At 43.8% G+C, this 18,027-nt stretch overlaps 1 protein-coding gene across 1 annotated transcript in view; it reads right to left on the reverse strand.

Moving 5' to 3' along the window:
• Positions 1-17,790, reverse strand: part of LOC124554987 — a 206,482-nt gene extending 188,692 nt beyond the window's left edge. The window contains exon 1 of the mRNA XM_047128728.1: positions 17,655-17,790. Coding sequence (XP_046984684.1) covers positions 17,655-17,723 — 69 coding nt within the window. The 5' untranslated portion in view covers positions 17,724-17,790. The remainder of the gene's footprint in view (positions 1-17,654) is intronic.
• Between the last annotated feature and the right edge of the window lie 237 nt (positions 17,791-18,027).

The raw sequence follows: 18,027 nt of genomic DNA on the forward strand, positions 1-18,027 counted from the left end.
CAGATGCCCTCCTCGTTAGACACTGAGAAGCTTTACACCGCGAAATCCACCAAAAGGTATAAGCAGGCACCTGTTCGTGTCGAGCAACCCGAATCCCTATTAATAAGGATGCTATGTGTGGAAAACTTGCACTCCGCTGGCTTCACAGCTGCTGCTGCTAAATGTAGTTCACTAAGACAGTCTGTTCAAAACTTCCCGACACAAATCACTACTGCTTTACGATAATTATGCAAATGCGCATCACCGTACTGGCTAAATGTGTAATGGAAGCAGGTTGTCACGTGTACCCTCTGCGTAACGCTACTGAGTCTAAAAACCACGGAAGGAGGCATTTTTTATGGCCTTTAAGGTTTCAGTATTGTTTACTTACGCGAACGAATGCTTTCTACCACCTTAGCAACTAAATTTTCTAGAAACATTAAGGAAACAGTATTTTCATCTACAAGCATACACGTCGTAACTAGTTAAAGTACGATTTATTTTTGATCTACCTGTAAAGCACTAATTAACTTACAAAGGTAGCTGCTCCGGTGCAGTTTGTAGTATCTCAGACTAACGTAAAAACAGTGATACTTCCTTTACTTGTCAGCAGAATAGCAGACTAATTGTTTTACGTTCTACTACTTTTTATTGGCGTTACAAGCTGAACTACTCAATTTCAGTTTAAGTAAGGTTCTGTATATTAGTTTTCATACGCAGATCATGATAAATAATTACTACTTTCATTCAGTGATGCGTATCTTATGATCATTGTACTGACGATGGCTTTTACCGATAGGAACAGGTCATTTATTTCAACACGGAGTTTAATACTGGTGTAAAACTTTTCAACACGTCTTTGATCACTCCCATCATCCACGGTGACAATGTATTTTATCAGTGTCACACGTACTAGCCATGACAAGCATGACTGTCTGGCAATCATACGAAATGAGGTTAACTTTTGAAGTGTTAATCTTACTACGTAATTTTCTAACTTTCGCGTGTGGTCATGTCTTTGATGATAACCGCGAATGATATCATTACAATGGCTGTGTCATCGAATGTGAATAAATCTTTGCACATCTACAGTTCAGTTTTGAAGATTAAAAGTATCACCGCTGAATTTTAGTATGGTCTTGCACCTTTGTGTTCATTAGCTTACGTATGTCTTGCGTCGACGAATGAAAGGAAAATTTATACTGCTATTGTAAGACCTATGCAAGCTGTTGAGGTTTGACACAGAAGTACGAGGTACAACGCTTACTTCTGCCAAGTGATCTGACTTTGGGACCACGAGGTACTGGTTTTGAATGAAGTCAGAGTCCTGAAATGATAGAGGGCGAGCTGAAAAGAAATGCCTCAGAAATTACGTGGAAACTCTGAAAATATTTTTAATAAATCAAACGTTATTAACATTTTAAATCTTTATTCTTTATATCAACATATTTATTTAGCAACATAGGCACCCTAGCGACGACCGTATTCCTCCCAACGAGAGAAAAGTTTGTTGATACCGTCACTGCAGTAGTTTGACTTGTTGACGGAGCCACAACCTCACCTCTGCTTGCACCATTTCATCACTATCAAAATGAAGTTCTCGATGGTGTTCTTTAAGTTTTAGAAACATGGAAGTCGGTTAGGGCCAATTCGGGACTGTATGGAGGATGATGAATGGCAATGAACCCAAGGCGTCTGATTATTGCAGGTGTCGCAGCCTTCATGTGTGGTCAGCCGTTGTCTAGCTGAGGGACAAGGAGCTCCATGAGTAGACGAACTCTTACTTTGAAACTATTACAGCACGCCGTTTCTCACGCACCGATGTAGTTACGTTACACACCGCCATTTTACATGCTGCAGTTCGGAGTCCTCTAGTTGCAATTGTGTAGACATGAAGAATAAACATGTAGAATGTTAATAACGTTTGTTTTATTTAAAAGGCTTTATGAATTTTGTCATGAAAATTCAGACATTCCTTTTCAGCACGCCCACTTATTCAGTCGCTCAGTGACCAGGCTGCTACCGAAACGAAGAATAACCGACGACTGAAATACTGGACACGGTCTTCCGAAACTGTTTCACGGCGTAAGATCGTAATATTGTCCCTACGTTCAATCACTGCACGAATGTCGAAATGGTAGATATTTATGTAAATAATGGAGCAACGGAAAAGCAGCTAAAGCCGCTTAATAGTGGAAAGGCACTGAGTGGTACGAGGGACCTGTGAGATTCTACAGAAACTATGCTGAAGAACTTACCGCCTTCTGGGGGCAGTACTTTTAGGTCGCTGGGGCAAAATATAACCGAGCGATTGGAGAAATGTACAAGCCATTACTGTTTTCAACAAAGGTAGTAGGACATGTTTATAATTAGAGACCTATATCGCTGACTCGGTGCTTTAGAATTACGAAACATGTTTTATACTCTATTTAGACGTTTTTGGAGAGAGAAAATCTTATCTATAAATGTCAACATGGGTCGCACAGACAGACATCTTGCAAAAGTTAGCTTGTTCTGTTCGTCCGTGATACCCAGAGCGCTTACTTGCGGCCTGTCAGGTTCATGCCGTGTTGTTGGACTTCAGGAACGCATTTGATACAGTTCCGTACCGTCGTTTAGTAAAGATAATAGCTTAGTGGTTCACTTTGTCATGTTCAGCGTAGTTATTTCCGCATAATATTTCGACGACCGAATCAATCGTCTTCAGGTGCCACGCGTTTCGACTGCTCTGTTATGTTTACACACTGCCTAGAATCCAACCACGCTGTAAGTACGGAGAACAGCATAGTTCGCAGCACCTGAAGAAAATCTTTTTTGGTGGTCGAAATACTACGTATAAACGTTGGTTGGTGTTTAAGTGACTGAATAGCAAGGTAATCAGTCCCCAATCCAGTGGTAGTTCGTCCGGAATTAGTAACATCCGCGAAGAATATGTTCTGGTGATGGAAGTATGTAAGCGCCGTGAGACCGACGTACTGAAGGCAATACTGTTTCCAGAGCTGAGAAAGAATTGATGGGGAAGTGTATGGATTGGGCCGCTACGTAAGTAAGAACAGACGAGGGATCTCCCAGGGCTCATCCACTGGTGAGATAAATCACACACTACATCCTAGCCCCATCAACCTGATGAAGGGCAAAACAGTTACAGAACGAAGAATGTCTTCTATTCGGCACATTCAGAACAGTAAAAGTGTGAAGACTAAAAATGTTGTACACATCAGTTGGACCAATGATAAAAACAGGAGGGGTGGAACAGTTAGGGCAACAGATGGGCATCCCTGAGGCTCTGCATGCGATGGGAGTCCTCCTCCTCTCTCCCCCCCCCCCCCCCCCCTCTACCCAGCCGTCCCACCCCTGCTCCAGTGTACTCAAGACGTTGAAGGGCACTCAGTATGAAACAGAGTGCTACCTCTAAAACAGAAAGTATGGTACGGCAGAAAAGGAGACGAACCGCATCTAAAATCAATTAAGAGAGAATTAGAGAGGGGTGAAAGAGTGAGCTGGTTAAGGAAGGAGGATCTGGGGAACGCCCCAGCCTAAATCCCAACCACCCCACCCTGCCCTACCCTGAATGCAGTTTAAAGCCTTACATCTGAAAATAGAAAGCACTTTCATGGAAAAGCAGTTCAACCCTCCTCGAATCTGCTGTCAGTAACGGAAGCAAAGAATTCGGAACGCCATGCTTAGCATGGAGGGCTAGAAGAGGGCCTTCCACCAGGATCTGAGCTACAGCCTCTAAGGCTCCACAACCACACTGAGGGAGTGGCTCGTTACCTAAAATGAAACTATGGGCTAGCTTGGTATGGCCAATTCAGAGGCAACGTAGCACGGTGAATTCGTTCTGGGAGGAACGGAATGAGAAACGCCATGCAGCAGTATTCTCCATGATAGTGCGGAATTTATTAGAGGGGATAGCACACAACCAGATGTCATTCAATCTTCGAGTGAGCAGAGATCGTATTTGCACTCGCAAATCTGCACCTGTGACAGCCAAAGAGAATGGGGGTGAATAATCACACCTCTAGCCAAACGGTCAGCCAGTTCATTCCCTGGGATATCCACATAACTTGGGACCCAGAGAAAGACAACTGAGCAGTCAGTATGTCTAAGTTCAGCGACAAGATCATGGATAGCAGAGACGACAGTGTTAGAAGAGTAACAGCAGACAATGGCCAGGAAACTGGTCCTTGTATCACTAGATATTAAAACGTGGCCCAGGGAGGCCAGTTCAATGAAGCTTAGAGCTCGTAGCAGTTATCAGCTCTGCTGTAAAAACTCTGCTAGTCCCTGGCAAGGAATGGTGTTGCTGACCGCCAGTGAATGTAAAAGCATATGCCCTGAAGTACAAGATCCAGAAGGGTTGTTGATCATTGGTACCCCAGAAGACTACGAAGCTTGGCTCACACCTGGGATGAAGAGGCATACGTCCCCTGGGAGGAGACACTCTGTACTCCTTTTTACTGCCTTTCATTAGATAGCAAGCGTTAGCACGAAGTCGCTTAAAGCTTGGTCTGTAAAGGATGTTTTAGGGTTCTTTGGCGACGCTGGCCAGCTAGTGCAATGTCTTTGGTCTACCATCGCACCGGCCATTGGTGGAAGTGACCTTATGGAAAGGGAATAGCTGGTGTGACTTCCGCATAGTTGGTGTTCATATGAACAGCATACAGGCGTTCATGTGTTCCACATGAAACTGTATGACAGGCAGTCAATAGATTTTTATGCCTGTATTTTATTTTCTTCCTTGAAGACTGGGCAAACTGGTGAAGGTGCAAGCTAGTATTCCATGCAATTTACACACGAAGTTGGTGTTCGTAAGGACTACCTTCGCGGTGTAATCGTCCACAGTTACCACGTTTTGGATTTGCCGTGCAGCGGGAAGACGTATTGTCAAAGTACAAGCTTCGGGAGCACCTTATGTGCAGTGGGACGTAACGTTTCCCTTTCTGGGAATACATTCCCTTCAAAGGCTAAGATAAAGGCGACTGTATCGATCCTATTATCCTTGGAACCTTCTTGAACACAATGCACGATATGTACGCCTCGCCGCTTTTAATCCATAGCCCTTCGTCTGGGGCGTAAGGTCTCTGTGCAAGATGATTCCTTAGACCATATTCAGCGTCTTGTGTTGGACAATGTTCACTGGATATCACAGTGACGTTCATACGCCAGTAGAGGTGTAGATGGTCAAGCGGAAGAGGATATAATCAATAGCGATCAATCATTTTTCTGACAACTTCTCCAAATTTACCTTCCCTATACTCCACAAAAAAATAACAGTTTAGTCGCAGTGAAAGTTCGAGGACATTAAGTACTGAATAAATTGTTTCCCACGTGGTAGCCAGGGTTGATGAATCAGTAGGATTTTAACTGTTAGCATTGAAGTTTCGATTCCTGTCTGAAGTGACTGCCAGATGAGAACGTCTGTTGTTCTGCTGCAATTTAATACATTTCTTGTGCGGAACGTCCATCCTGATGCTACCTAGTCCAATCAAGGGCTCTCTCCACAGGCGCCACCCAAGCCGTAGCAAGTCATCCAGTACGACGGCCATTGCTGCGAGTCCTGATGCCCCAGGAAGACAGTCCCCCTTGGCCTGTGTGGGGAAGCTGCAGCTCAGGCTGCATCAGTGTGATCCCTGTCTTGTCCGGGGATCGGCCGAAAGACCACATAACGACCCCACAACGACGAACAGGCCACCGTGTTGGCTTTGAAGCGCAAGTAAGACCCTACACCGGTACTGTGCGCAGATGATCTTTAACACCGCATATAGTAGGCGCTATTTAAGGTGTTCTTCCTAAGTGAGCCCACACTACAGGAAATATTAGGAAATGAAGGTGAAACCCATAAGGGGACCACAAATTACTTCAACCGAAAGATGGTGAACGAAATAACATTCCAAGAAATTAAGGCAGAACGTAGGGAATAGCCAGATCGACATCAAAGGCTGGCTGGCACCATGAGAAAGAGCAAGAAAGTGAAGGATTGTCTGAGAAGATGCTGCAGCAGAAGAAAGCAAGTAGGTGCTGAAATAGCCTGCTCACCACGATCGTATTCATGGTTGGTTGGTTGTTTGGGGAAGGAGACCAGACAGCGTGGTCAGCGGTCTCATCGGATTAGGGAAGGATGGGGAAGGAAGTCGGCCGTGCCCTTTCAGAGGAACCATCCCGGCATTTGCCTGGAGTGATTTAGGGAAATCACGGAAAACCTAAATCAGGATGGCCGGACGCGGGATTGAACCGTCGTCCTCCCGAATGCGAGTCCAGTGTCTAACCACTGCGCCACCTCGCTCGGTCTCGTATTCATGAATCAGGAGTGAGACAACCACTAGAGTTAGTTCAATGAGGATGTTTGCAGATGATTATGTTCATAATATGGTAGCAACGCCGGAAGACTAGCTAATTGCAGGAAGGAGGATAGATGATTAGAGTGAAATAATGGTTCAAATGGCTCTAAGCACTATGGGACTTAACAGCTGAGGTCATCAGTCCCCTAAACTTAGAACTACTTAAACCTAACTAACCTAAGGACATCACACACATCCATGCCCGAGGCAGGATTCGAACCTGCGACCGTAGCAGCCGCATGGTTCCGGTCTGAAGCGCCTAGAACTGCTCGGCCACCGCGTCCGGCCTGATAGGTGACCCTGGATGTTAACGTAATACATTTCAAATGAATAAACGATAAATCCGCCACTGTACGGTCACACTAATGGTGACAAATCAATGTAAACAGTAACTGTGTCAGTGACCTAGGAATAGCCATGGAAGTGACAGTGGAATAACCCTACAACAAATTGAAGGAAAAACAGATGGCAGGGCGATAGAAGAATCTTAAGGAAATGTTCAGCCACGAAAGAAGAGATTTACAAAATATTGTTAGACCAATTCCTGAGTACTTCTCATCTGTCTGGCCCACTTACCAGGTTAGGTTGACAGATCAAAGACGAGATTCAACGATAAAGTGGCGCTTCCCGAGCGGAATAGTTTTGTAGCAGCGAGAGTGTTGAAGAGATTCTCAACAAATTCCCGTGGCAGACGCTACAAGCTAGGCGTCGTGCTTCGTGGAGAGGTTTAATGTCGAATTTTCAAGGTGATACATTCAGAGAAAAAGTCTGGCAACATTTTACTTCTTACTGTATACGTCTCGAGAAATTATCACAGCGGATCAGTCAGAGAAATGAGTGCCAATACAGATGCTTCCCGACAATCTTCTCCTTAACACGCAACGTAACTGGAAATGATAAGAATAGTGGTACGAGAAGAATACTCCGCCACCTGCCGTATGGTAGCTTGCGGAACCCTGATGTGTATTTAGATTTGGCGAGATTTGAATCGCAGACAATGATCCAGCAGAAACACATCGTTCTTACCCTGATTGTGAGCCGCTATCGTGGCTGGTATTAGAGTGACGGCGCAGAGGCGCTCTGCACTAAGTCAAACCGTTTGAATCAAAGAGGAGTATGTCTTCACCAGAAATTGTCCGCTAAGTGCTACTGTGTGCATCTATAAACCGAGTTTAGCCCTAAGCCTTTCCGCAGTGTTATCCTGAACAGAGAAGCTGCTGAGAACCGCGAATCGGATGGTGGCGTAAGACGAACAATCCCTCCTTGCTCCCCCCCTCCCCCTCCGAGTCAATAGTGCAGTGTGCTGACACACTTCACAGTTCAAGTAGGCATCAGACACCGATATGCAGCGATACATAAATACATTAGTCATTTAAGTGTTGCTATGTTAAAAAAACAAACGTAAAGCTGTGTGCTATAAGAAAAGTAAGCCAGCCCGCTTACAAACTGTGCGAAATTCCATTCCAATAGCACGCTTCGGTATCCTGATGTTCCCGAAAGTCCTGTAGCCTCGAAACTACCACTGCAAAGTTAGTCGTTTCCATCTCCTAGTTTCAAACGGACATGACATGGTTATTTAAGTAGAAGGCGTTTATCGTTCTGTGTTTAGGACAGTAAAACCAAACAAGACCTAGGAAAAAAGAGCCTCGTTAACCCTCAGTGTTGTTTGAGCAACGGGAGACACTGTCACTGAAATGGAAACTGCACGGTTAACAGGCGCCCTTACCGCTCGTAACTTCCTGGAATTAAAACACGCGACGAAACAACATGTCCATAAACATCTAAGTAAACTCTTGCGTCCTGGCGCGTAAACTTTATGGACTGACTGTGCAAGTAGCTGAGACAGTTTATACTCTATTTCAACGTCTCCATTTGTACTCTGCAGGCTTCTGCCAAGAGTACAGTAAAATGCACGAGGTACCAGTATTTTTTCCCTGGCTTCCACTTTATGGTGGAGCAGGGAACAACCTTCTTGTAGGACTCCCAACTTTCCTACTGAAACCTTTGCTAGAAATTTCTGTGCACACATTTAGATTAAAACTAACTATAGCTGAAAAGGAAAATCTAATATAAAGCTCCATTCAAAGCCGTTTTCGTAAAACAAGAACAGAATCGTGTGTAAGCAAACTTTGCTTCCCCTCTGTGTTGCCGATGAAGTCCAACGATTCACTTAGGTCAGCTATGTCGGCCTCTGATCGTAACCATCATGCGTTGGACTTCCTGTAGCCTACATTTTATGGAAGGACTGAAGGGAAAACATAATTAGTTCTTGCAAACATTTAAAACATTTTATCAAAAATTGTGCTTTAAGACTTCTCGATTTTCGACATAGGATTTAATGTATCCACAGCAGCTACATCATTAAAGACGGCAGCCTTTTTCCGACAAGAATGTGAGAACACTGCCACGGCCTTGTTCAAAAAAACAACCTCGACAATCACACGCTATGATTTACCTGACACATAGTCGTGTGAATGTTTTTGGTGAACCTCCAAACAGACACGATGCCTAACATATTACGTCCACATCTAAACTCAAAAGTAAATTTCATAATAAACGGGATACAACCACATGCGAGCGCTTTAAAAGGCTTATATCTGCGTTACCCCTTGAAGTATGACAGGATAAATATTTGGAAAGCAATTGAAAATAAAGTTGAGAGACTAGGTTTTATTCATGTTAGACAATTTTTGCACTAGGTTCGGAGTAACACGAAAGGCACTAACTCTCTGCTGGTTTTGGTTATAATCAGCCTAGAGCTGATTTTTTTTTTTTTTACATTTTTTCAATGTTGTCGACTCTACACATTGCCTCAAAAAGGTAGCAGGGTTTCTCTAGACGATATTTGTATCTAAGTAATGTATCAGTTTACTATAACAAACCTTCCTGTCCTAGAGGTGTACTCAAATTATGCAGCTATTATTCTTTACTCCGTGATTAAAATGTGTCCACATCGTAGCAGCAGCAGCAGCAGCATCAAAATCAAGACTAAGAACCTTGGCGTAGTTCCATCTTAATGCGAACAGGGATATGAAATATCGCGTGACAAGGATGAAGTATAAAGGTGAGTGCACTTACATAGTGTCTAAACTAGGGATATACTACTCAGAATAGCTACGGAATCGGACAGAACACTTCAAACAGTAAGATATCCTGTATTAAGTGCTCCACATTTCCAGTTGGGCATTTCTATTACACTAAGCAAATTGGTGACGAATCATGCAACTGTTCCTTTTTTTTCGTTTATCTAGCTTCAGGCTACCGGACCGATGAACAGTATTGAAGAAATGGCTAATGAGCATTTTGTAAGTAACATATTTCGTACGTGAATTACATTTTCTTCAGATTTTTCCAATAAACCTGTGTTATCTGCCTTCTCCACTGCTAAGTTTATGTGAAAGTTCCACCTTAAATTATTCCCGCAGAAACTCAGATACTTCAAGGTTGAGATTAATTGCAGTGAGTGATAGTGGATCACCTATATAAAAAGATCTCCTAGTCTGTTTAAAAGCACTGAATTACATTTATGTCTAGATTCAGCTGGCAACCTTCGAACCAGGCGTTGATCCCGTGAAAAATTGTACATTTCGTAACACTTTTCTAACGATTTCATCTATCCGCGCCGAGCTTCCGCGACCACGTTCATGGGGTAACACAGCAAAATAATTGATGAAGCATTTACTGTTGGCTTTTGTCTCTGGGTCTTCGGTCGACGTTTGGCTGACGATTTTTTGGGCGTTTCGTCTGCACGAGTGGCTGACAACTTTCACCACCGATCGCTGCTTGCTCCATGGCACACACTCGTGTTGGCAAAACGTCAGATAAATCGTCAAACGCTAGCCGAAGATCCCGAGACGAAAGCCAGCAGGTGGTGTCAAGTGGCCAACGGAAGCCGAAGTAATTCTTAATTGTTGAAGCATTCGTTCAAGCTAGGCCTACCTCCAAGAATAGTTTTAATGCACCGAGCTTATAACAATGTACCTCACTGAGAGGTACTACTTTATTTAATGTTATACTTCTTTAGATCACTTTAGAAGTTTCGGTGCCCTTAATTTCATTTAATTCTCAACAACTGGTAATTTCGGGAAAATAATTTGATGGACGTCTTCAAAATCCATAACCACTGACAATAACAACGAGACCATGAAACGGTTCCGTGACAATTTACTACTGTGAAACGTACAAGTGGTGCGCCACCAACTGCTCATTAGCGCTGCTCCTTGCTCATTTAACAATCTGAGTTGTGCTGCCTGGGGATGAGGGTGGAGGGCTGGGGATAATGATGGCTCCCTGCTGCCTCCAGCCTACGAATGCATTTGTAGCGCAGTATGAATGTAAATGTACGGTTGGAGACTCCGAAATACGAGACAGCCGGCAGATAGCGCGCTCTAAAAGTGGACCATTTCACGGCAGAGCCATCTGTGACTGCTACAATCATCTGTGCGTTGGAAACAACGCTGGGGTCCCACGGTGCTGTCCTGAAGCAAATAAAATGTTGAATTCAAAATCCGGCGTGGTTTATCCATAAAATACCAACGAAAGAGTAATCGGAAAACTCAGATGGCTGATATACACTATTTAGCCACGTAGATGAAACAAGTTTTTGTTTTGTAGTGTTTTAATACACATAAATTTAGCCGTGTTGCTTGTAACTGATTGAGATCGGTGACTGTATTATAAATATGTGGAATATTTTTTACTGTTTCTGTCACTTTTTACTAATATTTTTTAGCACGGCGCGTTATGGTAGCAGGCTGTTAGATGCATTACAGTGAGACGTACGTTCATCTGAAGCGTGAAGTTGATTATTTCCTCGATGCGCCAGTGAAGTTACATATCGAAATTTAACAACTGTTGGTAGAATTTAGTCTGGCACACTGAGCACAATAATGAACAAAACGTCACTTAACACTTTTACACTACAGGCCATTAAAATTGCTACACCACGAAGATGAAGTGCTACAGACGCGAAATTTAACCGACAGGACGAAGATGCTGTGATATGCAAATTATTAGCTTTTCAGAGCATTCACACAAGGTTGGCGCCGGTGACGACACCTACAACGTGCTGACATGAGGAAAGTTTCCAACCGATTTCTCATACACAAACAGCAGTTGACCGGCGTTGCCTGGTGAAACGCTGTTGTGATGCCTCGTGTAAGGAGGAGAAATGCGTACCATCACGTTTCCGACTTTCATAAACGTCGGATTGTAGCCTATCGCGATGGCGGTTTATCGTATCGCGACATTGCTGCTCGCGTTGGTCGAAATCCAATTACTCTTAGCAGAATATGGAATCGGTGGGTTCGGGAGGGTAATACGGAACGCCGTGCTGGATCCCAACGGCCTCATATCACTAGCAGTCGAGATGACAGGCATCTTATCCGCATGACTGTAACGGATTGTGCAGCCACTTCTCGATCCCTGAGTCAACACATGGGGACGTCTGCAAGACAACAAGCATGTGCACGAACAGTTCGACGACGTTTGCAGCAGCACGGACGATCGTCTCTGAGACCATGGCTGTGGTTACCCTTGACGCTGCATCACAGACAGGAGCGCCTGCGATGGTGTACTCAACGACGAACCTGGGTGCACGAATGGCAAAACTTCATTTTTTCGGATGAATCCAGGTTGTGTTTACAGCATCATGATGGTTGCATCCGTGTTTGGCGACATCGTGGTGAATGCACATTGGAACCGTGTATTCGTCATCGCCATACTGGCATATCACCCAGCGTGATGATATGGGGTGCCATTGGTTACATGTCTGTCATCTCTTGCTCGCATTGACGGCACTTTGAACAGTGGAAGCTACATTTCAGATGTGTTACGACCCGTGGCTCTACCCTTAATTCGATCCCTCCAAAACCCTACGTTTCAGCAGGATAATGCACGACCGCATGTTGCAGGTCCTATACGGGCCTTTCTGGATACAGAAAATGTTCGACTGCTGCCCTGGTCAGCACATTCTCCAGATCTCTCGCCAACTGAAAACGTCTGGTGAATGGTGGCCGAGCAACTGGCTCGTCACAATACACCAGTCACTGCTCTTTATGAACTGTGGTATCGTGTTGAAGCTGCATGGGCAGCTGTACCTGTACACGCAATCCAAGCTCTGTTTGACTCAATGCCCAGGCGTATCAAGGCCGTTATTACGGCCAAGGGTGGTAGTTCTGGGTACTGATTTCTCAGGATCTATGCACCCAAATTGCGTGAAAATGTAATCACATATCAGTTCTAGTATAATATAGTTGTCCAATGAATACCCGTTTATCATCTGCATTTCTTCTTGGTGTAGCAATTTTAACGGCCAGTAGTGTACATTCAGATGTTTACATTCCACTGGTCTTTGTGACGTAAACGTCGGAGTGTTTACGTGTTAAGTGGTGAAGGTGTGTATATTACTGTGCTCAGCGTGCCAGATAAATTTCCAGAAAAGATGGTTAAATTTCAGTATGTAACCTCATTGACATACCCAGGAAACAATCATCACACTTCTGATTAATGTAATGTGTAAGCAACTGTACTACATCTGATGACCGCTTGCTGCTAAAACGCACCGTGCTAATAAACATTAGTAAAAAGAGACAAATGGCAGAAATTATTTCAAAAATTTTAGTAAGGACGCCTAATGAAACGTCTTTTTCGATGAGATACACTCAGGGTTTACGAAATGTCAACGTGCTGTCACTACATTAGGGGCTGCAGCCATAGCGCACACAAGAGAAGAATATGGATGTTTCTGAAAGTGTTAGAAAGTATTTTAACATCCTTCAGAAACATACGTACTTTTACGATTACGGACACAGAACGCAGCATAGAGAGAAACAGTCTTCCCCGTTATCGCTCATAAACCGAGTACAGTAGCTGGAACCCATTTTGACTATTTGAAGTAGTCTGAACAGTGATTATTGAGACATTTTCTTCTGGCAACTAAAGGAGATTTATTAATGTGTATCCACGCCTTTTCACGTCGACTGTCGTGCGAGCTATTTCTTCTTTTGCCCGGCTACGGAATGTCAGTGCGATTGCATACCCTCTTCATAAAAACCGTTACTAACCACTGCTTGACGTTAAACAAAGAGTGCTTCGCGTAGTAGTCCACGAGGTACGCACATTAAAATCGCATTTTACTGCTCTGTCGTCTGTTTTCACAGAAAAGCTTTATGAATGGAAACAAAGGACTATTCCAAGCCGAGTAAGAGTTCTTTCATGTCAAAATAACGACACAGCCTGAGAAATTCTGCGCAGTAGGAATTGGCGTTTCACCTGCGTCGGCTAACTCTGATATTTGCGTGGAAACATTGCTGCAAACGTTGATGTGGTCATTCTTACCTGCCGCTCGAGGGATTCCTCTTGCCTGTTTCGTTACTAGCATGTTGGATCGCCTTCTAAAGCAGCTAAGTTTTAACACTGGCACACGAGGTACCAGTCTCGATTATTTGCTTTCTGGAAATTCAAACAGTTATCAGCGCTGCCTTTATCTTCATCATACTGCATTTTCTCCGGACAGTATTCAGTTAAGCTACTGCCACTGCACGTGAGTTTGCAGCATCCCGTTACGTTAGGGGCAGGAAACTCCCTTGGGAAAACATCTGTTCGTGGATAATGAGAAATTCAAACTTAATCCTTATCGACTACGAGATTTACGTCCCCGCAATCAGTAATAAACTGCTGTGAGTAAAATGTTTAAGCAGCCGAAGTATCCTCAGAAACAGCAGGCGATTTCTTAAATGAATAAAGTACACAGAAATAAAATAATTAAACTCGATGAATCACAATTTCATTCAATAACCACAACGTATTACGAACACCGTGCCCGTACGGGTAGCGGAATAGTATATTTTGGATGACTTCACAATACTTTGGCTACGTTAGAGTAGTTATTTCAGACTGATCGTTCTTTTTTTAACATAATGCCAAAGAATGGTACATGCAAACTCTATACTCCCACACTCCTAACAGACAGCTGTGTGACTTAAGTATTAAGCTGCCTAATCCGTATCAATGGAACACCAACGCAGTCCACATAAAGTATCTATAGTTCACGCAGTACCTCTGTTCCTTATAAACAATGAAAATTGATGACTCCTAAAAGTTAAAATACAAAGCCAGCCTTTAAAATATTTCTTTGAGACGACATTTGCGGGCTATGCACTGAGTTGATCATTTATGAAAAGATGAATCTTGTTTGCCGCTCTACATTCTTATTAGGAGCACACACATCTGTCTCTATCAGCGAATGCACCCCGTGGTGATATAAAATAAGGAATCCATGCGTCAGATGTGTTCGGTTTCGAGCCTCCTGGCCTGACAGCTTGAACTTTCCTAAAATATGTCCAATCTGAGACGATCATCTGTACATAGCTCTCAATTACTATACTGTGCTGTCATATCAGCGAGCAAAGAAATGACGATGTACGTCATGAGACAAGAGCACACCAATTTAGGTACGCGGTTCACCAGCTGTTAAACTTTTTACCTTGCGTTAACAGCACAGGGGTTCCTGCAGTAAAACTTTCAACTGAAAGATTTACAAACATAAGAAAAACTCTCATATGAGGCAGATGAGCTGTGTTCCTTACAAAGGAGCAGTGAATTCAAACCGTAACAAGTCTGTAAACCAATCGACGCGTGATCGTTGAGGAGATGCTCAACATATTAGTGGCAGACGCTTCAACAGGTAGTTGCTGTTGCAGTTTCAGGAGCGTGTGCTCCAAGAAGAGCAGATCAGCGTATTACTTCCTCCCATATACTTCTCGAGAAATAGCGAAGAAAAAAATCAGATAAATTAGAGCTCATACCGAAGTTTAAATAGTCGTTCGTTCCAAGAACTATCTGCGAGTGAAAGAGCACAGACTGTGAAACAACTCTCATTTGTCTCACAAGCCATGAATCAAGGCTGTCGGGCAGTTGCAGTATTTCTCGATTTCAGGGAAAGTATTTGACTCGGTACTACACCTACGCTTATTATCGCAAATACTATCGTATGGGGGTATCAACTGGATTGTGACTGGATTGAGGATTTTTTGGTAGTTAGGACGCAGCAAGATCTCAAGAGTCATCGACAGATTAAATAACTAAAGGCGTGCCCCAGGTGAATGTGTTGTGTCCCTTTCCGTTTATGTTTTATGTGCATGACCTTGTGGGAAATAATTGTAACCGGAGATTTTCCACACCATGCAGTTACCTATAACTAAAACAGTCAGAGAAGCTGCGCAAATATTCAGTCAGTTCTTGATGAGATTTCAAAGTGATGCAAAGATTGGAAACTTGCTTTACATGTTAATAAATATAAAACTGAGCAATTCACAAAACAAAAATGACTAATATCACCGAGTTGCAGTTGGATTCTGTTGATGCATACAAATGCCTGGGTGTAACACTGCAGGGACGTGAAGTGGAACGATCACATAGGCCTAGTCGATGGTAAAGCGGGTAGAAGACTTAGGTTTATTCGTAGAGTATCAGGGAAACTTATTCAGTCTAACTAAGAACACAGCTGAAGTGTGTGTGAGCTGTACCACATAGGACTCGCAGGGGACATTGGAAGTATACAGAGAAGGGCATCACGAATGACTGCAGGTTTGTCTGACGCGTGGGAGAGTGTCAGAGATGTTGATGTAATTTAAATAACAGACACTCGAAACAGACGCTAACCATCACGAGAAAGCCTACTTACATTGTTTTAATAATAGGCTTAAATGAAAACTCTAGGAATATATTACAATCCTCTACGTATCGCAACCCGTAGGTACCGTGAAGACGAGATTAGAGTAATTACAGCACGCACAGAGGCATTTAAACATTCATTCTTCTCGAGCTCCATTCGCGAATTTAACGGGAAAAAGCTCTAAAAACTGGTACGTACCCTCTACCACGCACTTAACGGCTCTTTGCAGAGTATTGTAGTAGACGCATATGAAAAGAGGAAAATGGCAATGGTACCAAACCTACTCTCCGCCGCCCACCATATGGTGGTTGGCGGAGTCTCTAGATAAAGACAGAATTTGACTAATATACCTAACCTTTTCTCTTTCATTCGATATTGCAATTACGTTTGTTGACATATGTAACTGCCCATAATAAACTTTATATCAGTCTGTAATATTTCAAATATTTAACACTCACTGAACTAAATACATCAATAATAATTCAGAGCCGATTCCACTTTTCACTCTGACTTCAGATCTTAAATCTATGAAGCGAATGAAAGCCACTTAATAATTTACGAGATGTGGAGCGCGATTAATCGCTGTTCAAGCTCTCCAGATTTGGGGGTCTATTATTGTGAACATTTCGTTGGTGCTACCTGAGTAGTCTCATCCACGTTTGTGGAAAACCACCTGAACGTCGCACTTGAGATAGTATCCTCTCAGAAGTACGCCGAAATGCGTTGCACAGACGATAAAGCCATAAAATTAGAGAGCGAGTTCAGTAGTCGCAAAATCTTCCACATGAGACTTCAGCGTTAATATAGAATAAATTTCGGTTTTCTTATTGCGGTCATAAATCGGAGCGCGGACATATAAGTTGACTTAAGTGTGTGACAAGGCAGAGGAAAGAAGCTGAGAGAGTCAGCGAGCGGGCGCCACCAGAGGTGTGGGCCAGGGAGGCGGAACAGGCGCGGCGCGTCCAAAAAGCGAGAGCACAAACCTGTGGCTGCTGGAAGCAGCTTTTTCAAAGCCGCGGCGGGAACGAGGGGGGGAAGCGAAGGCAGCTGGCCCGGGGAAGGCGAGCCGACCCAAGGCGTCTAACGAATGCAAAAGCCAGCCGCTCAACCAGTTCTCCTCACTTTTGTGGCATTCGACGGCTCCGCCTCGATGCCAAGTCAATCCTGCAGTAGCGCTGCCCACTTGGCTAGTGTTCGATGACAAACTGCATTTCAGCTACGTTTAATTCCGGTGCGTACAGAAAACTAAGATACTTACCTACTTCTGTCAAACGTTACGCCAAAACCTATGAAACTGTGGAGCTTTCATTTGTCTGCACGAATGTCCGATTTGCATAGCCTTCCGGGAAAAATTCTCCTCGCCCTAATTGTTGTGAATAAAACAAATGTATTCCCCAATTTCTGTTATTAGCAGCATTGTAGCCACCGAACCACGCAGCCAGATAAATTCGTAAATTACTTTTAATTCGAAGGGAACAAAAACAATGAAGAGCTGTGTACATGAAAAACTTCGGTATGGTAGACGAATAAAACCAATAAATACATACATTAAATATCTTAGAAAAAATAATTGTTTCTGTAGCTGTAAATTTTCAAAATTTGAAGAAAATCCCCGCAGAGAATTTCAGTTACAATTAATTATTCTAGTGGAGCGTTACCTTGTTTTCGGAGAACTCCCCTTCCGTGAATATGTTGAGGGTGGAGGTATTTTCTGTACTGAATTTCATTTCACACGAGTTACACGAGTCAGGGCAGCAGCTCACACAACACAAGCAAGGGCAACTGCGGTCACATCGCGGCCGCGCGCCGAACTGACGGAATGCCAAACGACGCCCTGCGCCAGTGGCAGCCGGCAGCCGGCAGCGCCAGCGCGCTCTCGCGCCGCGCGAACAAACTAGGCGCGCGCTCGAGGACCCTGCCTCCCCACTCGCAGGCACAAAAACATTCCACAGCCACACTGGTAGGCGCCCTTCCCAGTTACTGAACTCCAACTCTTAGTCATCCTCCCTGTTTTCGTGCTGCCGAGCCTCG

Source organism: Schistocerca americana, chromosome X (assembly GCF_021461395.2).
Source record: "Schistocerca americana isolate TAMUIC-IGC-003095 chromosome X, iqSchAmer2.1, whole genome shotgun sequence".
NCBI lineage: Eukaryota > Metazoa > Arthropoda > Insecta > Orthoptera > Acrididae > Schistocerca > Schistocerca americana.